A 24,414-nucleotide genomic window follows, 5' to 3' on the forward strand; every position below is an offset into this window, starting at 1 on the left:
CACCGCTTTTGTTTTCTCTGTGCTGCCTGCTTTGATTGATGAGCACTATGGCAACACGGAAGCCTCTGTGTCCTTTGTGTTCCACCTAGCTCCAGTGACATGCCAGCAATGTCATTTAAAGCTGATATATCACGCATATTCCTAATGTGTAGTAGTTCTTGTTGGCTTTTGGATATGCATGTAAGTCTGTTACCTGTGAAAAGACATGTACAAAAGGAGATTAAAAAGAAAAGGTAGCCTTGGTTTAGTGAGTGCAGAACTGTAGCATCTAGATGCGCTGCCATCTTGCTTCAAACATTGAGTTATACTGTCTCTACATTGTAGCTACCCATGGCCATCATGATGTTGTTCTATGTGCACTTGATGTTTCGTTTCAGCTGGTGTTACAGGAGGTGTTTGCCACAAAAGTTTAATGTTGTTTGCATGTCACCACAAACATGTGAAAACAGACACACTTCATAAGTGGACAAAGCTACACTGGTAGTTATCTTGCAACACTGCCATAGGATTTAAAGTGACCATACAGTTTGGTCCCATTCTCAATGTTCACATGAATGCTCATACGAACCCTGGACAGTTGCACTTACCTATTCTACATTAGCCATTAAACACCATTAGTCACATATAATTAAGATTTGCCAAACTACACTGCAAGCAGAGATTAAAAAACAATAATAAAGCTTTCTGGTGCAAATCTACAAACCAACCTCTGCAAACTGACATGCTAGCGCATGCCACAAGAATATGACAAGAATATGGCAGTTGGATGTATGCATGAGACTAGATATGACTTTCATTTGCACAATTGGTTCAGTTGTATCAATAAACAACTCTAGCTCTGATCATAGAATTGCAGAAAAATGGCTTTTATACACTGAAATGGGAGATGATAGACTAAAATGAAAGTATTTAAAAGTATATTTTTACAGTCCCACTGGACTCTATTCTCTCAGTTTAAAAATGTATCAGTACACATTTTCAACTTAATTTCTATTGTCTGGCTCAAAAACCTGTGGTTACTTATTTGAAGCTTGCTTTCAGGAAATGGTCATGGTGGTTTGTTCTACCTGAATGTTCAAAAACGAGTGAGTGAATGATCTCAAGCATCACTTTTCTAGTGATAAAATGAAATTTTCTGGAATTATGTGTTGGATTTTTTGGTTGATTTTATGCAAGTTGGTATGTCTAAGTGGTAAGTTATTTATTTTTATTTCAACCATTGAGCTGAGAACTTTTTTTCTTAATTTTGAAAATGGAAATGAAAATGAAAAATTGCTTAAACAAAGAGATTATATTTCTAATATGGTGATGGATATTGTAGTCTTAGATTGACCAAAATCATCACAAACATCTTTGCCGCCGAGTGAAAAGTGACATTCACTCTGCAGTGCTTTTAGGAACTAGATCAAAAGTAGTTTCATTATTGCCAAAATGAAAAGCTCTCCTTTGTGATTTTATACAGGTTAAAAAATTAGTCCAAGTAGTTACTGAACTGGATATTTCAGTAAATGCTTAACAAATTTCAGTGCTTGAAAACAGTGCTTGAAATTTTTTTGGGTCATATTTTGGCTCTTTTTGGGTCATATTTTTATTGCTCCACCACAGGTGAGAACGAATGCAAAAACAAACTAAGAAACGATACCAACAAAACTACTGAGCTGCGGACTGATGTTCTGCTGCCATGTTACTTTGAACCGGTCCTCCTCGGATCAGACATGACTGCAGATATAGTAGCAGTGTGGACTCAGAAGAATGAAGCGATTATAGATGGCTTAATAAACTTATAAATGTCTAAAAGTGCTTATGTAAACCTCCGGCTTTAAACCTGAGGCTACTGCTACTGAAACTGTCCTGTGAGTTTTACTTTATATACCTGTCTCACACAAACCAGGGCAAAAATCATGAATTAAAAATTTAAGAAGTATGTTTGTTTTAGAAAGTATATGTCAAATATAGAGTTAGTAGAGTGTAAAAATGGTTCTCATAGCCGAGGTTGTGCTGTGAAAGGACATATGTATGAGATGTGAAAAAGTGTCAGACAACCAACTATCTGCTTTTGTCATAAAGGAAGCTCAGAGAGTGACTGGCAGGAAAACAAACAAAAAAATCCACCTAGAACCACCCCCCCCCCACCTCCAAAACCGCCTAACGTCGCTGTCAGTACCTTTCAAGAGACATCTGCATCTGTGGCAGTAGCTGTCTTGAAACTGTGGCTTTTAAGATGTTTGAGCGGTAAGAATCTGTTCTATGGGATTATCTGTATTTTTTAATGACTCGTATTGCTGTAAAACAGTACACAAACATGCTGTTACAAAGACTATTGCGCTTGTTTAGTTTTGGTTAAAGTAAAAGAGTTTTAGTTAATTGTCACATATTCTACCATAAAACTTGATAGGTGGTACCAGCGAGTGCAAAAAGCTGTGGTAAATACGTCCCCCATAATAAATAGCCAAGGTGTGGTTCATGTAGAATTTTTAATGTGTGAATACTATTATATATCATTTGTTGCAGAGTTGGTGCTGCAATGTGCACAGTGTTACAGTAGAAATAATAATGGCAAATATTAATGGCAAACCATAGCACCAGCAAAAGAAAATCTCAGATGTTGCCCCTGAACCCGAGCAGAGAATTCTTTGCAATAAGGGCATTTAATCTTTAATTGCAGGAGAGAGCATATGCAACAGGTCTAATATTGGCAGCATCAACATAACCACTGAGCTGCGGTCTGATGTTCTGCTGCCATGTTACTTTGAACCGGTCCTCCTCGGATCAGACATGACTGCAGATATAGTAGCAGTGTGGACTCAGAAGAATGAAGCGATTATAGATGGATTAATAAACTTATAAATGTCTAAAAGTGCTTATGTAAACCTCCGGCTTTAAACCTGAGGCTACTGCTACTGAAACTGTCCTGTGAGTTTTACTTTATATACCTGTCTCACACAAACCAGGGCAAAAATCATGAATTAAAAATTTAAGAAGTATGTTTGTTTTAGAAAGTATATGTCAAATATAGAGTTAGTAGAGTGTAAAAATGGTTCTCATAGCCGAGGTTGTGCTGTAAAAGGACATATGTATGAGATGTGAAAAAGTGTCAGACAACCAACTATCTGCTTTTGTCATAAAGGAAGCTCAGAGAGTGACTGGCAGGAAAACAAACAAAAAAATCCACCTAGAACCACCCCCCCCCCCCACCTCCAAAACCGCCTAACGTCGCTGTCAGTACCTTTCAAGAGACATCTGCATCTGTGGCAGTAGCAGATGCAAAATGGTCCTGCACTGGGTCATGATCCTAACTGCTGTCTCGGAACTGTGGCTTTTAAGATGTTTGAGCGGTAAGAATCTGTTCTATGGGATTATCTGTATTTTTTAATGACTCGTATTGCTGTAAAACAGTACACAAACATGCTGTTACAAAGACTATTGCGCTTATTTAGTTTTGGTTAAAGTAAAAGAGTTTTAGTTAATTGTCACATATTCTACCATAAAACTTGATAGGTGGTACCAGCGAGTGCAAAAAGCTGTGGTAAATACGTCCCCCATAATAAATAGCCAAGGTGTGGTTCATGTAGAATTTTTAATGTGTGAATACTATTATATATCATTTGTTGCAGAGTTGGTGCTGGAATGTGCACAGTGTTACAGTAGAAATAATAATGGCAAATATTAATGGCAAACCATAGCACCAGCAAAAGAAAATCTCAGATGTTGCCCCTGAACCCGAGCAGAGAATTCTTTGCAATAAGGGCATTTAATCTTTAATTGCAGGAGAGAGCATATGCAACAGGTCTAATATTGGCAGCATCAACATAACCATTGAGCTGCGGTCTGATGTTCTGCTGCCATGTTACTTTGAACCGGTCCTCCTCGGATCAGACATGACTGCAGATATAGTAGCAGTGTGGACTCAGGAGAATGAAGCAATACCTAATCTACTGGAGATCACTCTGCAGGGTGACGTCAGGTCCTGGAATATCAAAGGTGGACGTATTAAAACATTCTCCAAACTCTCAGTATCTGGAAATTTCTCCATCCTCCTCCATAAAGTGAACCAGTCTGATCTGGGTCTCTACCGCTGCGAGCTGTTTAAGGGGATAAACTGCAGCATTGCATACCAGGACATTGGCTTACATACAGGTGAGTGAACTTTATATTTCAGTTGTGCTTAACGTACATCATGGGATACAGTGACCACACATTTCTACATTATTTTGACAGAAACATATCATTTGTGTTTCCTTTAAAGCAAATCAATTACATTCATTTCTAAACATCATAAACAGTAGAAGTACATTTTAGAAGTATCTTTGAACATATTTTCAGTGTATAACAGCCTTATGTATTCATAAGTAATATATACTTAATGTAAAACTTTATTGACCTGTCACTTTAAAACAGTGTGTTTGGAAAATTCTAAAACAACTCGAATTCAGTGTAAAAAGTACCATAGTACATTAATTTTATTTTAATAAAACAAACAAAAAAAAATTGTTGCCCACTATTATTTATATTGTATTATAATCATGGTAAATCACATTCTTTGAGAACGATAATCCATTAAAAATGATAGTGATGTCCATGCCAGACATTATGAATTTAATTATTAATAAATCTTCATTCCAGGCCCTAAAAGTGATGACTGGCTCATCAGAGCATTACTAATTGGAGTGGGACTTCTGCTTCTTGCTCTACTTATAGCTATGGTTTGCTTGTATGCTAAATGTGAGTGTGCTTTCTCTTTGATCACAACTGCTTTCTTCTCTAGTCAACTTACTTATTCTAAGCGTAAGCAGGAGATGACATTTTTTAAATACACATGACCAGAAATTACTTGTGGTTTACACTGTAAGTTTGGTGTTAAAAACTGCAGTAAACATTTGAGGACTCCTTCACCCAAATCCAAGTCATAGTAAACTGTCCTACCTTGCAGTCATCAGCAGGTGGCAGTAGAGTGCACATTTCTGTGTTATCACGTCAATAATTGCATCACTATCCAGGTTCATCAATATAATCTTTTCTGAAGTCATTAGCAAAATTCCACAAAAGGATCTTATGACATGCTATGCTATGTACAAACTCGTAGTGGACAAACCCTTTACAGACCACCCGTGTGATTGACAAAAGGATAAAAATGGACAGCCTAAATCAATCAAACGATGGATCTTGCCAATAGACAGAATCTGAGAGCAACAGACTGCATTATTCAAAATTGCCATCATCTTCTGTCATTGTATTCATACAGAAGCACTGCTGGGGGATTCCGCTTGTAGATCTGTAAGACCAGTAGTAGACAGTTATTGAGTACATGTGATCTGCTACTGTACGTAAGTACTTTTTTAAACTTGTGCTTATTAGTCACATCTTTGTAGTCTCTTTATATTGTCCAAAATAATCGAATGAATATGATACATCTTTCAAGTTGAAGCAAACCAGTCACAGTGCAGCACACCTTTAACGGTCTATTTATTCAGCCTGTTGTACTGATGCCTATATCCAGCTATGACATCAGCGAGGTCCAGACCTCGGTAATCTTTTCCAGCAGTCTTTTATTAAACTAATATTTGGACCTAAATACAGCTAGATTAAAAAAAAAATTTCATTGATTGACAACAATGAAACTAGTGCCTGCTTAATTCAGATTAGACGTGTTATTTAGTGTCGGATGTGTGAGAGAGAGAGGGCGCGAGCGCAGACCATTCAGTAGGTCAACGCAATGAACGTTATATCATCATCTGTAAGAAATGTTCAAAACAGTAACGCGGTAGAGCATCTCGAGTAAAGGCAACAGTATGACACGTGTTAAATATGCGTACTCTGGCCATGATGAAGAGCAGGTTATTTCTATCATACTGCAGCACATTTGGAATTATTGCAAATATGTGTGAATTATTGGAGCCATACAGGTCTCTCTACTAGGAACTGTTCACCAAAATAATCTAACAAAACTGTTATAACTCTTAACACTTTCACTTTTGAATTCAAGCAAGCAAGGTGCTCCAGTGCTGATCATCACAATCTTGTTTTTCTTACATCATGAATGTTTCTGGATTCCACTGTTACAAAATCCAAATATTGTGCTCAACAAGTTAACAATACTAGCTATAACACAGCATTACCAACTGATAATAATACTTTTATTAATATTATATATTATTCAATTATACTTTTAATATTTCAAGAATTGCACATTAGTTAAGATCACAATCACACATTTGGTATCTGTCGATTAACCGAAATTATGCTAATTAATTCTCAGTGTTGTTATTTACCAAATTTACAAAAGAATTAGCAAGTCCTCTAACCATTGTCAAAATTAGCAACAATATATAATCTCATCAAGTGGCTGCAGAGGCCCTTAATCCCCTGTCTTTAAAAGGATTTACCATTGACCTTTGTTTATTGACCTTGATCTCATATACAATTTAATCTTTAATAATTAACCAAAGTAATATTGAAAACATAAAATGAGCAATAGTGTATTTTTATGAAATACAGAAATTGCTTGATTAAGAAGATTTTGATAATGAAATTTTCTCTGGTTTGAGATATACTGAAGAATGTCACCCACAGCAAATTTTTGAAGGTCATCTTGGTATCAAATCGAAACTTATGAATGTAGGAGGTTTTTAACTGAAAATGAGGAAATGTTATTATAAATAGTCATTCTAATGTTCATTATGATAGTCATTAGAATAAACATTCATTTCCTGATAAAAGTGTATAAAGTGGACAGTGATTTTTCTGATGTTTTGTCCATGACATTTTAAAAAAGGGTAATCTTTTTGCGACACACAGTGGGTTATGTTTTGGTTCATGTCATGTTTCATGGTCCACCTCTTCAGCTCCAGTTTTTGGACAAATGGTCTCACATCTGCCTTAAGCACCCTTTATTATCATAAAGAAATCACAGTAAATTCTATAATGGTGAGCCTGTGAGACTTTGCTGCAGCAAACTTGCTGTACCACCCACATGCTTTACAGTGGGTATGAGACCATGACATGTCCCCAGGACAGGAAGGGTTTCATTACTGCACACCACCCATGAAAATCAAATTGTGCAGCATCTTTCTGATGGCAGACGCGTGTACTTTGATATGAACTGTGGCGAGACCTACGTGTAGGTCCCGTGATGACATTTTATGATTGTTGGATAGTTCTTTACACATCGTGCTGGCAGTGCCTGGGCTGGAGCTTGCTAGGACAGCTTGATGATGGACATTTCACTCGTTTAGATGTTGTTTTCTTCTCATTTTTTTTTTCAGACAGTGGAATGTCTGAATTCTTACTGTTTGGTGATGTTTTTAAAACCCTTCCTAGACTTGTATGTATCTAGAACCGTCTTTGTGAAGGTCTCAGAGATGTTTGGGCATTTCCATGATGATACAACTGACTACAACAATCAGGAGCAAACCAAACTAAATGAAATTTAAATAAGACAGGCTTCTCCAAAATCCTCTCTAATGATGTTCCAAAACTTTGTAGCTGATGTCTAATTTTAGGTATTTTAAGTAGTGTCGTTTTTTTTTCTTCAGAGCAAAATTGCATTTCTATTAATTACATTTAACAAAAAATGTTTTTAAATACATTTTTTTCAGTTTTATTTGTTTAGTTATATTACCTCCATCTCTCAGTATTGCTAAATGAAGATAATTATTATAATTTGAAAAAAATTGAAAAAATACAGATTGAAGAACCATAGGTTCTCCTGATGCTCGCTATACATAAAAATAGTATATTGAATATATTTCTATATAATTTTTATTTATATGTTGAGAGATATATCACCAGTAGAATACATGCAATTATTTATTTATTTGTGACTTTATCTATTTTAATGCGTGTGCTTTACTCTTATTTTGTAGGTAGACAAAATATTAACTGTGGAACTGTCTGCAATAAGTCTCTGATAATCATATTCCATACTCAATCAATATAGATGTAAATATTTCCTGTTTAAGATTTTAGAATGCTCTTTAACCTTTCGATTTAAACCCAAAGTGCTGTAATTTAGGGACAAAACTGCAAATAAATGTCATAAATGTGTCACTGTAATCATGGACATTATTGTATAATTTGTACTGTATATGGACTTGTTCAGATTGGACATTAATATTGTTCTGTTTACTCCCTGCAGACAAGGAAGTGAATGTGGATGCAGCAACACAGTCTGGCAGAGGAAGCAGTAAGTAGCTGGAGACCCTGGCCACTAAGACTTCTAAACCTTATAATTCAATAATTTTTCATATTCAGTTTGTGTGCTTTTCTTCAATCAGGATGTACACTTGATAACCCAATATATGAACCTGCCAGTCAACCAAGACCAAGCTCTGCCAGAGAAAATGAAGGTAAGAAAGAACATGAGATTATTTGTCGTTGAACTCAAGAATATGGGCTGATTTAGACATGAGTCAGATGACAATTTTTCTTTTCTAAGGAACTTCACTTGATAATCCAGTATATGCTACTGTCAAGAAAGAGAAGAGAAGAGGCCAGAAGAGAACATTGGACCAGTTCTATAGTATGAACTCTTCGTTCCTGAAATACATGCTAAAGTTGATACTCATGTTAACTTTGTTACATTTAGATTGCTTACATTAAACAGTATTATACAGTAGAAGTGTTATAACTTGTGAACAGAAATAAGAAGTAATTAGATAGTTAAATATACTGTCACTACAGTGCAGCTAGCCATAGTTAGGCATAGTGTCTTGTACCTCTCATAGTAGAGTAAGTAAGTTGATCTGGATAAGAGCGTCTGACAGACACTGTACATGTTCCCCACATTCACAACTCCTCTTGAACTCACCTGATCATACACTTTCAAAACTCAGGTAAAAATGTTTCTGTCCTTCACACACTATAAACTCTAATATTAGGTTTCTAATTTGAAGATTCGTTTAGAATATACAGTACAAAATTAAACTCTTTAACTGCACATTACATTTACATTTACGGCATTTAGAAGACGCTCTTATCCAGAGAAACTTAGAAAAGTGCTTTGTTGTTTACTCATAGAATATATCCAAGTACAGTACAGTAGGTTAGAATCAAACACACCAGTGAACTAGAATACTGTAGAATACAGGGATGAATGCTGATACCTAGAAGTGCAATATACATAAGGTCTATCTTAAACAATGAAAAGTGCTATAAACAATAAGTGCTAGTTTGTTAAACAACATAAACAGTACCATACAATAAATATTAATTTAGTCAGTCAATATGGGAGCAGTGTCAGTTGTCCTTTAAATATTCTGCAAATAGAAGGGGCTTCAGTCTGCGTTTGAAGACTGCAAGGGACTCTGCTGTCCGGACAGCAAGTGGGAGTTCATTCCACCATCTTGGAGCCAGGATAGAAAATAGTCTCGATGCTTGTCGTCCATGAGATCTGAAGCAAGGTATTTTAAGCCGAGCTGTACTTGAGGTTCAAAGTACTCAAGGTATGGATCGGGCTTTGACCATTGTCCTCATGTATGAAGGGGCTGGCCCATTTTTGGCTTTGTAGGCAAGCTTCGAAGTTTTAAATCTGATGCGTGCAGCTACTGGAAGCCAATGAAGGGAGCACAGTAGCAGAGTAACGTGTGAACTTCGGAAGATTGAAGACCAGTCGTGCTGCTGCGTTCTGGACAAGTTGTAGAGGTTTGATGGCTCTTAGAGGAAGACCAGCAAGTAGCAAGTTGCAGTAGTCTAGTTTTGAGATCATAGGAGACTGCACAAGCACCTGGGTAGCTTCCTGCAAGAGAAAGGGTCCAATCCTTCGTATGTTATAAAGGAGAAATCTGCAAGACCGGGTTAGATTAGAAACATGAGTTGAGAACGACAACTGGTTGTCCAAAGTTATGCCCAGGCTACGGGCAGCTTCAGATGGTGATACCAGGGAGTTCTCAAAATTAACAGTGAGGTCATGGTAAGGGTTGGGAGTACCTGAGATGAACAGAAGCTCAGTTTTACTGGGGTTGAGCTTCAAGTGGTGGGCTGTCATCCACGGTGCAATGTCAATCAAGCATGCTGAGATACGTCTGGAGACCTGCGTGTCAGAGGGTGGAAAAGAAAGAAATAATTGAGTGTCATCAGCATAGCAGTGGTAGGAGAAACCATGAGAAGATATTACATCACCAAGAGAACGAGTATACAAAGAGAAGAGAAGCATCATGAAGTCACTGCTATGAGGGCCGTTTCTGTAGAATGTGCCGGTTTGTAGCCAGACTGATTGGGATCATGCAGCTGGTTCTGGGTGAGAAAAAGACAATAAACTGCTCGTTCAAGGTCTTTTGAGAGGAAAGAGAGAAGTGATACCGGTCTGTAGTTGGTAATGCTGGAGCTGTCAAGTGTGGCCTTCTTGAGGATTGGTACCACCCTGGCGGTTTTGAATGCAGTAGGCACGTATCCAGAAGATAAGGAGTTGTTGATAATGGCAGAGATGAAAGGAAGCAGATCTCCTGCAATTGTCTGGAACAGAGCGGAAGGAATTGGATCCAGCGGACATGTAGTCGGATTGCTGCAAGTCAGGAGTTGAAGAATTTCATCTGAGGAGAGAGGAGAAAAAGAAGTCAGAGAGTTGGCTGTTGGGCAATGCACAGTTCTCAAATACATTGCATCCGTGAATTTAACTGGGTTTTCAGCAGTTTTGTGACATATATCACTTTACCCATTTAAACATTGCTGAATGTATGAAGTAGTACTCTAGATTAGTAGCATGCAATAAGATTTTATATTCACACGATTTCCCTGGGATTTAATCCATAAATACAACCCAGTATGATACTATAAAATAGTATAAAACTAAATAAAATGAGGTAAACAAAACAAAATGAGTGACCCACTATAATGACCTATAAAAATCAAGCAATCTGAGTGACTTTGAACAAGGCATGGTCATGGATGCTAGGCCAGCCAGGGCCCATAATTCAAAAACTGCCAACTTTGTGTGGTTTTCTCGGCACACTCTGGGTCCTCCGATACCCATGCATAGACATTTGAACAGTAGAGCTTACTTAAGGAGCCAGGCAAGTTCATCCCTTCATAGCAGCAGTTTACCTTCTGGCAGAAGGACACTTTCAGCAGGGCAATGCAGCGTCCCTTAAGAGTCTTATAGTCATGGATTTGTTCCATGAACATGTCAGCCAGTTATCCCTGGCCTTCGCACTCCCCAGATCTTAATCCTATAGAACATCTCTGGGATGAGATAAAATGCACTTTTCAGAGCGTGTCCAATTGTGTGTGAGAAGCTACCCAGTCCACATAGGCCTCGCATCCTGCATAATGATTTCAACACCTAGTGAAATCTATGCCCCAACCAAAGGCCAAAGGAGACAAGACAAAGACCAAAGGAGGTCCATCGCACTACTGGATGGGTGTCTCACTGAAGCCAGTGTATTCAGTTTGTTCAGGGAATATATCTGCAGGACATTGGGCCATAGTTACCCACCTGCGTCAGACATCTATGTTGGAGACTGTAAAAGACATGGGGTAGAGAGATACAAGGACCACTTAAACAGTCTGATTAAACTGACATGTTATGATTAGCCATTTATTATATAAAACTGGATATTGTATCCTAATGAAACAAACACACACTGCCTAAAATATAAAGTGACCTACTCTGAGAAGTCTCGCATTAATGGTCAGCCTGACCCTAGTTGATCCAAATGAACTGGCTACCAGTTTAATACAGACCAGTTCTGATGAAAACAAACAATTCTGGAAATATTTTCTTCTGATTTTTTTTTTCAACCAGATACATTCGAGAACCCACTATGGGACATGGCCAGTCAACCAAAATCAGGTAAGAATGGATGTAAAACTAACTGAAGATAATCTTATAGACTTATTAAGTGTACCTTGGTCAGATGACAATGTTTGCCCAATTTTTCCATTTCAAGGGACTTCACCTGATGCTCCAGTATATGCCACAGTCAAGAGAGGGAAGAACCACATTGTCACGGTGTGAGGAGGCAGAGGGAGAATGCCGAGGCGAATGTTGTCAGACAAACAAACACGTTTATTTGACACGCAACAAAAACTAACCCAAAACACAAAGAAGGACACTGAGCATTAACAAGACAAAACACAATGAGTAATGAATGGTTTTAGCACAACGACAACAGGCAGGGCTCAACAGGGCAGCTGTAGCACAGCATACACAAGGTCAAACACTGACAAAGGACAACCACAGAGCAGGACCTTAAATACATACAATAACATGGAAGATAACAAAGGACAGGTGTGGCACATGGACCAGGTAAACAAGGGAGGGATGTGGCAATGAAGATGCATACACCTATAAACACACACACACACACACACATCAACATCAGGAGGAGTGGATGAGGAGGGGGCCATGCCATGACACACATCAGACAGCTTCTATAGTCTGTGTGCTTATATAGAGGGCACATTTCCTAGTATATGGATTCATTTTAAAGCCACTCTTTGTTCCTTATAGACCGATGTTAGACTTTCACGCATTTGTTAAAGTACACAGTCTAGATATGTTGCAGAAATGTTATAAAATGTCAACAGAAATAAAAAGTAAACACACGCTCACGTGGTCCCCATTTTAGCACTGTTTGTTTTATGGATGCCTAACCTTCCATGTTATAGTTGTTTGATGTTAAAGTGGTCCTCCGTCTGCTGATTGTGTGTACTTAGCACGTCTGATCCCTTTGTTCTGCTTGGTCCTAGGGACACTGTAAGCGGTTGTATCACCAGACCTGGAAAGTGCATCCTGTACTCTCACCAGATATATGCACTGTTCGTGTAAGCCTCCTGGTTAGGGAAGATCTGGATGTGTTTCCTTACAGTTAAATTGTCAGCGCAGAAGGTATTGTACACAAGCACAGAGAATATGTATGTCTTCACCGCTCTGCTGATTGGTATCAGTCTATTGATGAGGTCCTGTAAGTTGCTGTCAGGAACAATGAGAGGTGCCTGTATGCTAGCCAATTCATGTGTATCCACATAGGGTATACACATGCATCCTAGGGTGTAACTAGGTTTGTGTGTCAGTTATGGCACAGGAGTCTTGGGTAATTCCTCTCACAGCTGTACACAGTCTTAGTCTGGCCTGCGCTCCAACTCTCTCTCACCGCTTTTGTTTTCTCTGTGCTGCCTGCTTTGATTGATGAGCACTATGGCAACACGGAAGCCTCTGTGTCCTTTGTGTTCCACCTAGCTCCAGTGACATGCCAGCAATGTCATTTAAAGCTGATATATCACGCATATTCCTAATGTGTAGTAGTTCTTGTTGGCTTTTGGATATGCATGTAAGTCTGTTACCTGTGAAAAGACATGTACAAAAGGAAATTAAAAAGAAAAGGTAGCCTTGGTTTAGTGAGTGCAGAACTGTAGCATCTAGATGCGCTGCCATCTTGCTTCAAACATTGAGTTATACTGTCCCTACATTGTAGCTACCCATGGCCATCATGATGTTGTTCTATGTGCACTTGATGTTTCGTTTCAGCTGGTGTTACAGGAGGTGTTTGCCACAAAAGTTTAATGTTGTTTGCATGTCACCACAAACATGTGAAAACAGACACACTTCATAAGTGGACAAAGCTACACTGGTAGTTATCTTGCAACACTGCCATAGGATTTAAAGTGACCATACAGTTTGGTCCCATTCTCAATGTTCACATGAATGCTCATACGAACCCTGGACAGTTGCACTTACCTATTCTACATTAGCCATTAAACACCATTAGTCACATATAATTAAGATTTGCCAAACTACACTGCAAGCAGAGATTAAAAAACAATAATAAAGCTTTCTGGTGCAAATCTACAAACCAACCTCTGCAAACTGACATGCTAGCGCATGCCACAAGAATATGACAAGAATATGGCAGTTGGATGTATGCATGAGACTAGATATGACTTTCATTTGCACAATTGGTTCAGTTGTATCAATAAACAACTCTAGCTCTGATCATAGAATTGCAGAAAAATGGCTTTTATACACTGAAATGGGAGATGATAGACTAAAATGAAAGTATTTAAAAGTATATTTTTACAGTCCCACTGGACTCTATTCTCTCAGTTTAAAAATGTATCAGTACACATTTTCAACTTAATTTCTATTGTCTGGCTCAAAAACCTGTGGTTACTTATTTGAAGCTTGCTTTCAGGAAATGGTCATGGTGGTTTGTTCTACCTGAATGTTCAAAAACGAGTGAGTGAATGATCTCAAGCATCACTTTTCTAGTGATAAAATGAAATTTTCTGGAATTATGTGTTGGATTTTTTGGTTGATTTTATGCAAGTTGGTATGTCTAAGTGGTAAGTTATTTATTTTTATTTCAACCATTGAGCTGAGAACTTTTTTTCTTAATTTTGAAAATGGAAATGAAAATGAAAAATTGCTTAAACAAAGAGATTATATTTCTAATATGGTGATGGATATTGTAGTCTTAGATTGACCAAAATCATCACAAACATCTTTGCCGCCGAGTGAAAAGTGACATTCACTCTGCAGTGCTTTTAGGAACTAGATCAAAAGTAGTTTCATTATTGCCAAAATGAAAAGCTCTCCTTTGTGATTTTATACAGGTTAAAAAATTAGTCCAAGTAGTTACTGAACTGGATATTTCAGTAAATGCTTAACAAATTTCAGTGCTTGAAAACAGTGCTTGAAATCTTTTTGGGTCATATTTTGGCTCTTTTTGGGTCATATTTTTATTGTTCCACCACAGGTGAGAACGAATGCAAAAACAAACTAATAAACCATACCAACAAAACTACTGAGCTGCGGACTGATGTTCTGCTGCCATGTTACTTTGAACCGGTCCTCCTCGGATCAGACATGACTGCAGATATAGTAGCAGTGTGGACTCAGAAGAATGAAGCGATTATAGATGGCTTAATAAACTTATAAATGTCTAAAAGTGCTTATGTAAACCTCCGGCTTTAAACCTGAGGCTACTGCTACTGAAACTGTCCTGTGAGTTTTACTTTATATACCTGTCTCACACAAACCAGGGCAAAAATTATGAATTAAAAATTTAAGAAGTATGTTTGTTTTAGAAAGTATATGTCAAATATAGAGTTAGTAGAGTGTAAAAATGGTTCTCATAGCCGAGGTTGTGCTGTGAAAGGACATATGTATGAGATGTGAAAAAGTGTCAGACAACCAACTATCTGCTTTTGTCATAAAGGAAGCTCAGAGAGTGACTGGCAGGAAAACAAAAAAAAAAATCCACCTAGAACCAACCCCCCCCCCCACCTCCAAAACCGCCTAACGTCGCTGTCAGTACCTTTCAAGAGACATCTGCATCTGTGGCAGTAGCTGTCTCGGAACTGTGGCTTTTAAGATGTTTGAGCGGTAAGAATCTGTTCTATGGGATTATCTGTATTTTTTAATGACTCGTATTGCTGTAAAACAGTACACAAACATGCTGTTACAAAGACTATTGCGCTTGTTTAGTTTTGGTTAAAGTAAAAGAGTTTTAGTTAATTGTCACATATTCTACCATAAAACTTGATAGGTGGTACCAGCGAGTGCAAAAAGCTGTGGTAAATACGTCCCCCATAATAAATAGCCAAGGTGTGGTTCATGTAGAATTTTTAATGTGTGAATACTATTATATATCATTTGTTGCAGAGTTGGTGCTGCAATGTGCACAGTGTTACAGTAGAAATAATAATGGCAAATATTAATGGCAAACCATAGCACCAGCAAAAGAAAATCTCAGATGTTGCCCCTGAACCCGAGCAGAGAATTCTTTGCAATAAGGGCATTTAATCTTTAATTGCAGGAGAGAGCATATGCAACAGGTCTAATATTGGGAGCATCAACATAACCACTGAGCTGCGGTCTGATGTTCTGCTGCCATGTTACTTTGAACCGGTCCTCCTCGGATCAGACATGACTGCAGATATAGTAGCAGTGTGGACTCAGAAGAATGAAGCGATTATAGATGGCTTAATAAACTTATAAATGTCTAAAAGTGCTTATGTAAACCTCCGGCTTTAAACCTGAGGCTACTGCTACTGAAACTGTCCTGTGAGTTTTACTTTATATACCTGTCTCACACAAACCAGGGCAAAAATTATGAATTAAAAATTTAAGAAGTATGTTTGTTTTAGAAAGTATATGTCAAATATAGAGTTAGTAGAGTGTAAAAATGGTTCTCATAGCCGAGGTTGTGCTGTGAAAGGACATATGTATGAGATGTGAAAAAGTGTCAGACAACCAACTATCTGCTTTTGTCATAAAGGAAGCTCAGAGAGTGACTGGCAGGAAAACAAAAAAAAAAATCCACCTAGAACCAACCCCCCCCCCCCCCCCCACCTCCAAAACCGCCTAACGTCGCTGTCAGTACCTTTCAAGAGACATCTGCATCTGTGGCAGTAGCAGATGCAAAATGGTCCTGCACTGGGTCATGATCCTAACTGCTGTCTCGGAACTGTGGCTTTTAAGATGTTTGAGCGGTAAGAATCTGTTCTATGGGATTATCTGTATTTTTTAATGACTCGTATTGCTGTAAAACAGTACACAAACATGCTGTTACAAAGACTATTGCGCTTGTTTAGTTTTGGTTAAAGTAAAAGAGTTTTAGTTAATTGTCACATATTCTACCATAAAACTTGATAGGTGGTACCAGCGAGTGCAAAAAGCTGTGGTAAATACGTCCCCCATAATAAATAGCCAAGGTGTGGTTCATGTAGAATTTTTAATGTGTGAATACTATTATATATCATTTGTTGCAGAGTTGGTGCTGGAATGTGCACAGTGTTACAGTAGAAATAATAATGGCAAATATTAATGGCAAACCATAGCACCAGCAAAAGAAAATCTCAGATGTTGCCCCTGAACCCGAGCAGAGAATTCTTTGCAATAAGGGCATTTAATCTTTAATTGCAGGAGAGAGCATATGCAACAGGTCTAATATTGGCAGCATCAACATAACCACTGAGCTGCGGTCTGATGTTCTGCTGCCATGTTACTTTGAACCGGTCCTCCTCGGATCAGACATGACTGCAGATATAGTAGCAGTGTGGACTCAGGAGAATGAAGCAATACCTAATCTACTGGAGATCACTCTGCAGGGTGACGTCAGGTCCTGGAATATCAAAGGTGGACGTATTAAAACATTCTCCAAACTCTCAGTATCTGGAAATTTCTCCATCCTCCTCCATAAAGTGAACCAGTCTGATCTGGGTCTCTACCGCTGCGAGCTGTTTAAGGGGATAAACTGCAGCATTGCATACCAGGACATTGGCTTACATACAGGTGAGTGAAATATAACTTTATATTTCAGTTGTGATTAACATACATCATGGGATACAGTGACCACACATTTCTGCATAATTTTGACAGAAACATCTTAATTGTGTTTCCTTTATAGCAAATCGATGATATTCATTCTATTTTTCAGTGAAAGGGTCTCATACCCAGAATGCTTTGGTGCAGAACTGGCTCTTCATAGCTGGGGGAGGAGCAGTCGCTCTTCTTGTTCTTGTGGTTTCACTGTGTGGTTTGAAGCGCACATGTGCCAGTAAGTAATAGATAATGCAGATGAGGACGAGGTGAAATGAAAGAAATAACATTTTAACATTTTTACAACTTTCCCCCCTTTTTTCTGATAGACGCATCAAATAGGTCACTCTATGAAAACACAGGTTTTCAACAAAGTAAGAGTTTCACATTTAAATAATGAATAATTCATTTTTAATTAATGTTTTGTTTTGTTTTGTTTTAAAATAATGTTTAATGTAGTGTAATGTTTTATTTAATGTTTGGCTACACATAAAACCATTAGAAATCAATTAAAAGTGTGTGGTGTTTTGGAAGGAATGAAAAGATAATGTCTAAGGTTGCAGTTATGCAAACAGTGTTTATTTAACAAATGCACTCTGCGACAAGTTAAAAAAAAGAAGATATTTGAAGTCTAGTGATCTACAACTGAGCAATAATCTACTCTTAAAACAATGCTGGCAAACCTATAAAAAGCAGGCAATCTGTTTAAAAGATCTTTTTAGACGTGTCTTGAATAAACACATACGAACAATAGACAGGAACTGATGAGCATTGGATGTCATTACCAGTAAGTATATATTTATGTGGACAGACCATGCATGTTTCTGCCTTTACAGGTTCCCCTGCCTCCAAGGTCAGCTGCGGTACAACCCCGTTTTCTGCACATGACAGTGGTTCCCTTTTCTCTGGACAACCTGGTAACTATGCATCTCCTCAAACACTCTCAGGGTATCTTATATTGTCATATTGATAGGCCTGATCATCTGTCCTCATCACAAAGTGAAAGAAAGAAATTAGAGCTTAAATTTACAAACTGTCACCAAGTTCAAACAGACCCACAGGAAATGAATGTTCTATATTTGGACTGACAGTTCTATCTGATGCCAGGGGGAGTGTAATCTGTTTGCACAGTGTAACACAAAGACCAAAAGGCAGCAAATGGCATGGCAGGTATTACTAACGAGATCGCAAATTTGAGAAATTAGTTCTTTTTATAGGAGCGTTCTCCAATTTTAGTCAGTCATGGGATATTGCTTAATCTCATTTATTGCTTAATCTCATTTATTGCTTAATCTCATCTACATCTGTGTTTTCTTTCTAATTTTTGCTCTTCTAGGTATACAATTTACATGCACAAAGTTCATTCAATGAACCAAGTTACGCCAGCCTTATGTGTGTTCTTACATGTACTGCAGTTTCCATGGAAGACTGAGTAGGTTAGTGGGTTGCTGTCATGTCATTGTAATATGGTAGACCCAGATGGAACCAGTGGGCCTGATCTTGAGGTGCCAGTGAGGCTGGGAATGGCCTTAATCACTGGGGAGGCCAGTATAGATCTGTGTTCTTGGGGAATGCTTGGTTGTGTAATAGGAAAAATCCATGTGGAACTGGTGACACTGAGTACACTTTAATGGTGCCAGTGGGGCCAATTTTATGAGTTAGAAAGTGGCTGTGTGTGGGGCATCACAGCTGGTAAACAGGGAGAGTAATATTGTGTTTGCTGTTGGCATAGTGCATAAAGCCCATATGGAACCGTGTCACAGGGGCATTAACTGTGTCGCAGGGGCTGGGTACACCCTTAGTCACCAGGGTGGCCAGTTTGGGTTTACGTTTAAAAAACGTGTATGTGTCTGTGTAAACGTAAGCTTGGAGGGTGTGGGGCTGGGATGCTAGATCTCATTGTTGAGCTTCCTGGAGGCGTTGTAGACTTAAGTCAATGAAATATTGAGCAAGCAAGGTGCCTACCTGATGACCCCTGTGAAGAGCTTGTACGCTTAAGGTTGCTGGTATGGACTGAGTAGGCAGGACTCTATGTGAAGCGCTAATGGTTTGGCACACGTATTATCCCGTGTATAAGTAGAATTGCTCATTCAATGTAGTACTTGCCACTTGCTTCTTGTCGGTATCAGAGAGGAGTGCTCTGTTTCTCTTGCACAGGCAAGCAGAAAAACATGGAACTCAATGAAAGGAAAGGCAACAGTTGGTTTGGTGAGTATTAATTCTGACAAGACTGCTAATTTGAGAACCTTTTTCACCACGTAATGGAAGGCTTCTCATAAATTATTGTTATTAAAGTATTCTTTGATAGGTCTTGCTAACTAGATGATACTTTTGGTACTGCTATGTGTAGCTGGGTTACGGAATGCGTATTATTATTATGATTAGCTTCATAACTACATTTGTGCCTCTCACCAAATTGTGCATCTCAACCCTTTTTATGGTAAACATTTTACTTGTTGCCATTTTTCTGTTCAATGAAGCAGCCAAGTCTGAAAGTGGAATTTATACCAAGAAGCCTGAAAAAAACAGTTCTATCTACGCTAACAACCATGTGGAAACTGCTGAGATTTATGCCAACAGCTGAGAGTTTACTTATTGTTAGAGAGAGTAATGGAATTTACAAATTGTCAAAAAAATGATTTATTGCTTGATTTTATATATATATATATATATATATATATATATATATATATATATATATATATATATATATATATATATAAAATTATTAATATTATATGGTTTATGATGTGACTATTATATGAAAATAAATTAAAACACAATGAGGGATCCTCAAAATAGTTTTATTGACTTAAAAAAAAATTTATTGTGAAATATTCAAGTGATTAAAGTAAATAAAATTTACACGTCTTAAATGAATACATACCACCCAGTCTTTAATGTCTGCTCCGCTCTGCTGCTGGTCATGTACTGATTCTCAAACATGCGTATGGGTCTCTGTTGTCTGTCCGAGTCTCTCTCTCTCTCTCTCTCTCTCTCTCTCTCTCTCTCTCTCTCTCTCTCGCTCTCTCTCTCACTCACCCATCCCACTCTCTCCCACTGGCTTATTATCAAACATGCGTCTGTGTCTGTGCGTGTCTCTCTCTCTCTCTCTCACTCACCCACCCACTCACTCACTCACCCATCCCACTCTCTCATTGGCTGATTCTCTAAGAAGTCACACCTCCTCAAAAGTCCTCAACCTATCATGCAGTAAAAACGTTCTGACAAAAATTGATAAATAGCCCCTCACCCATCCCACTCTCTCCCATTGGCCACCACCATACAGGCAACCTCCAGGTTCAGAGCTAGATCAGAAAGGTAAAGTTTTGGCACCTTTTTTTCGTTGTATCCAACCAACCAGACCTGTGTAAAAGAGGTTTCTTTAATTGAGAAATATTATTGTGGATAAAGAAAATTTAAAGTTTTCAGTCTCATACTACACCAGTTTTTCTCCACTTTCTATGTTTGTTTTCTCTCTCTCAATACACACACCTCTCCCCAACACCTCTTTACATCTTATTTACCAGATGTTCTAAAACAGTGGCAATAAGCAAAACTTTTCAGAAAACATCACAATGTTTCCTTTTATTTAATTTTCTGTGATCTCTAAACAAATGTGGTTACTATACAAGTCACCATGCACTATACTATACAAGTTTTATCACACTAGGTTCTTGTCCGTTATCACACTTTGGGCCCTTAACAATTTTCAGTGCACTCCACATCTGAGAGTGGTGTTGGGGAGGGGTGGATTGTAATTTACAGCTTTTATCCGAAAACCATTTCTTTTTCTCCACCTACACTTCTTTCTTTAAGTCGCTCTTCTTGTTCTTGTGGTTTCACTGTGTGGTTTGAAGCGCACATGTGCCAGTAAGTAATAGATAATGCAGATGAGGACGAGGTGAAATGAAAGAAATAACATTTTAACATTTTTACACCTTTCCCCCCTTTTTTCTCATAGACGCATCAAATAGGTCACTCTATGAAAACACAGGTTTTCAACAAAGTAAGAGTTTCACATTTAAATAATGAATAATTCATTTTTAATTAATGTTTTGTTTTGTTTTGTTTTAAATTAATGTTTAATGTAGTGTAATGTTTTATTTAATGTTTGGCTACACATAAAACCATTAGAAATCAATTAAAAGTGTGTGGTGTTTTGGAAGGAATGAAAAGATAATGTCTAAGGTTGCAGTTATGCAAACAGTGTTTATTTAACAAATGCACTCTGCGACAAGTTAAAAAAAAGAAGATATTTGAAGTCTAGTGATCTACAACTGAGCAATAATCTACTCTTAAAACAATGCTGGCAAACCTATAAAAAGCAGGCAATCTGTTTAAAAGATCTTTTTAGACGTGTCTTGAATAAACACATACGAACAATAGACAGGAACTGATGAGCATTGGATGTCATTACCAGTAAGTATATATTTATGTGGACAGACCATGCATGTTTCTGCCTTTACAGGTTCCCCTGCCTCCAAGGTCAGCTGCGGTACAACCCCGTTTTCTGCACATGACAGTGGTTCCCTTTTCTCTGGACAACCTGGTAACTATGCATCTCCTCAAACACTCTCAGGGTATCTTATATTGTCATATTGATAGGCCTGATCATCTGTCCTCATCACAAAGTGAAAGAAAGAAATTAGAGCTTAAATTTACAAACTGTCACCAAGTTCAAACAGACCCACAGGAAATGAATGTTCTATATTTGGACTGACAGTTCTATCTGATGCCAGGGGGAGTGTAATCTGTTTGCACAGTGTAACACAAAGACCAAAAGGCAGCAAATGGCATGGCAGGTATTACTAACGAGATCGCAAATTTGAGAAATTAGTTCTTTTTATAGGAGCGTTCTCCAATTTTAGTCAGTCATGGGATATTGCTTAATCTCATTTATTGCTTAATCTCATTTATTGCTTAATCTCATCTACATCTGTGTTTTCTTTCTAATTTTTGCTCTTCTAGGTATACAATTTACATGCACAAAGTTCATTCAATGAACCAAGTTACGCCAGCCTTATGTGTGTTCTTACATGTACTGCAGTTTCCATGGAAGACTGAGTAGGTTAGTGGGTTGCTGTCATGTCATTGTAATATGGTAGACCCAGATGGAACCAGTGGGCCTGATCTTGAGGTGCCAGTGAGGCTGGGAATGGCCTTAATCACTGGGGAGGCCAGTATAGATCTGTGTTCTTGGGGAATGCTTGGTTGTGTAATAGGAAAAATCCATGTGGAACTGGTGACACTGAGTACACTTTAATGGTGCCAGTGGGGCCAATTTTATGAGTTAGAAAGTGGCTGTGTGTGGGGCATCACAGCTGGTAAACAGGGAGAGTAATATTGTGTTTGCTGTTGGCATAGTGCATAAAGCCCATATGGAACCGTGTCACAGGGGCATTAACTGTGTCACAGGGGCTGGGTACACCCTTAGTCACCAGGGTGGCCAGTTTGGGTTTACGTTTAAAAAACGTGTATGTGTCTGTGTAAACGTAAGCTTGGAGGGTGTGGGGCTGGGATGCTAGATCTCATTGTTGAGCTTCCTGGAGGCGTTGTAGACTTAAGTCAATGGAATATTGAGCAAGCAAGGTGCCTACCTGATGACCCCTGTGAAGAGCTTGTACGCTTAAGGTTGCTGGTATGGACTGAGTAGGCAGGACTCTATGTGAAGCGCTAATGGTTTGGCACACGTATTATCCCGTGTATAAGTAGAATTGCTCATTCAATGTAGTACTTGCCACTTGCTTCTTGTCGGTATCAGAGAGGGTGCTCTGTTTCTCTTGCACAGGCAAGCAGAAAAACATGGAACTCAATGAAAGGAAAGGCAACAGTTGGTTTGGTGAGTATTAATTCTGACAAGACTGCTAATTTGAGAACCTTTTTCACCACGTAATGGAAGGCTTCTCATAAATTATTGTTATTAAAGTATTCTTTGATAGGTCTTGCTAACTAGATGATACTTTTGGTACTGCTATGTGTAGCTGGGTTACGGAATGCGTATTATTATTATGATTAGCTTCATAACTACATTTGTGCCTCTCACCAAATTGTGCATCTCAACCCTTTTTATGGTAAACATTTTACTTGTTGCCATTTTTCTGTTCAATGAAGCAGCCAAGTCTGAAAGTGGAATTTATACCAAGAAGCCTGAAAAAAACAGTTCTATCTACGCTAACAACCATGTGGAAACTGCTGAGATTTATGCCAACAGCTGAGAGTTGACTGATTGTTAGAGAGAGCAATGGAATTTTCAAACTGTCAAAAAAATGATTTATTGCTTGATTTTATATATATCATATAATATTAATAATTATATATATATATATATATATATATATATATATATATATATATATATATATAATTATTAATATTATATATATATATATATATATATAATTATTAATATTATATGATTTATGATGTGACAATATTATATGAAAATAAATTAAAACACAATGAGGGATCCTCAAAATAGTTTTATCGACTTAAAAAAATGTATTGTGAAATATTCAAGTGATTAAAGTAAATAAAAGTTACAAGTCTTAAATGAATACATACCACCCAGTCTTTAATGTCTGCTCCGCTCCGCTGCTGGTCATGTACTGATTCTCAAATATGCGTATGGGTCTCTGTTGTCTGTCTGAGTCTCTCTCTCTCTCTCTCTCTCTCTCTCTCTCTCTCTCTCTCTCTCTCTCTCTCACTCACCCATCCCACTCTCTCCCAATGGCTTATTATCAAACATGCGTCTGTGTGTGTGTATGTCTCTCTCTCTCTCTCTCTCTCTCTCTCTCTCACTCACCTACCCACTCACTCACCCATCCCACTCTCTCATTGGCTGATTCTCTAAGAAGTCACACCTCCTCAAAAGTCCTCAACCTATCATGCAGTACAAACCTTCTGACAAAAATTGATAAATAGCCCCTGACCCATCCCACTCCCTCCCATTGGCTGATTCTCTAAGAAATCACCCCCCCCCCCACTCACCCCCCCCCCCCATCACTTATTATTGTGGATAAAGAAAATTAAAGTTTTCAGTCTCATACTACACCAGTTTTTCTCCACTTTCTATGTTTGTTTTCTCTCTCTCAACACACACACCTCTCCTCAACACCTCTTTACATCTTATTTACCAGATGTTCTAAAACAGTGGC

At 38.1% G+C, this 24,414-nt stretch overlaps 2 protein-coding genes and 1 long non-coding RNA gene across 13 annotated transcripts; all 3 read left to right on the plus strand.

Annotated features, from left to right (window-relative positions):
- The first annotated feature begins 3,245 nt into the window (after positions 1-3,245).
- LOC145659071 (uncharacterized) lies at positions 3,246-12,904 on the plus strand. The gene is made up of 7 exons (XM_081719957.1): positions 3,246-3,335; positions 3,769-4,137; positions 8,135-8,182; positions 8,274-8,345; positions 8,435-8,518; positions 11,738-11,785; positions 11,883-12,904. The coding sequence occupies exons 1-7, from the start codon at positions 3,269-3,271 to the stop codon at positions 11,948-11,950; spliced, it is 756 nt and encodes a 251-aa protein (XP_081576083.1). The 5' UTR covers positions 3,246-3,268; the 3' UTR covers positions 11,951-12,904.
- A 2,289-nt stretch (positions 12,905-15,193) lies between these two features.
- Positions 15,194-16,290, plus strand: LOC118241601 (uncharacterized). Of its 2 annotated transcripts, none has more exons than XR_014125165.1 (3): positions 15,194-15,319; positions 15,753-16,000; positions 16,215-16,290. It is a non-coding gene; the product is annotated as an uncharacterized LOC118241601 (long non-coding RNA). The 2 variants fall into 2 exon arrangements; XR_004776244.2 differs by having other exon boundaries at positions 16,224-16,250.
- A 12-nt stretch (positions 16,291-16,302) lies between these two features.
- On the plus strand, positions 16,303-23,543 carry LOC113589995 (uncharacterized). Of its 10 annotated transcripts, XR_014125168.1 has the most exons (11): positions 16,303-16,428; positions 16,862-17,230; positions 17,376-17,495; positions 17,587-17,631; positions 18,094-18,174; positions 19,415-19,465; positions 21,222-21,266; positions 21,729-21,809; positions 22,229-22,328; positions 23,049-23,099; positions 23,372-23,403. XR_014125168.1 is itself a non-coding variant. In XM_035527385.2 (10 exons), the coding sequence occupies exons 1-10, from the start codon at positions 16,362-16,364 to the stop codon at positions 23,473-23,475; spliced, it is 1,014 nt and encodes a 337-aa protein (XP_035383278.2). In that variant the 5' UTR covers positions 16,303-16,361; the 3' UTR covers positions 23,476-23,543. The 10 variants fall into 10 exon arrangements, 5 of the variants coding, with proteins under 5 accessions (XP_035383278.2, XP_035383279.2, XP_081576352.1 ...); XR_014125167.1 differs by having other exon boundaries at positions 22,229-23,099; positions 23,375-23,467; XR_014125169.1 differs by having other exon boundaries at positions 22,000-23,099; positions 23,372-23,466.
- The last annotated feature ends 871 nt before the right edge of the window (positions 23,544-24,414 follow it).

The sequence above is a fragment of the Electrophorus electricus genome, chromosome 8 (assembly GCF_041902795.1).
Source record: "Electrophorus electricus isolate QZ-2024a chromosome 8, ASM4190279v1, whole genome shotgun sequence".
Lineage (NCBI taxonomy): Eukaryota > Metazoa > Chordata > Actinopteri > Gymnotiformes > Gymnotidae > Electrophorus > Electrophorus electricus.

Excerpts from the sequence above, each read along its gene's own strand:
- LOC145659071 (XM_081719957.1), top strand. The coding sequence starts at position 3,269 with ATGGTCCTGCACTGGGTCATGATCCTAACTGCTGTCTCGGAACTGTGG. Across the intron at positions 4,138-8,134 it reads GGACATTGGCTTACATACAG|ACAAGGAAGTGAATGTGGAT; the intron begins GTGAGTGAACTT and ends TACTCCCTGCAG. Across the intron at positions 8,183-8,273 it reads ACAGTCTGGCAGAGGAAGCA|GATGTACACTTGATAACCCA; the intron begins GTAAGTAGCTGG and ends TTCTTCAATCAG.
- LOC113589995 (XM_035527385.2), top strand. The coding sequence starts at position 16,362 with ATGGTCCTGCACTGGGTCATGATCCTAACTGCTGTCTCGGAACTGTGG. Across the intron at positions 17,231-17,375 it reads GGACATTGGCTTACATACAG|TGAAAGGGTCTCATACCCAG; the intron begins GTGAGTGAAATA and ends TCTATTTTTCAG. Across the intron at positions 19,466-21,221 it reads GAAAGGCAACAGTTGGTTTG|ACGCATCAAATAGGTCACTC; the intron begins GTGAGTATTAAT and ends TTTTTCTCATAG.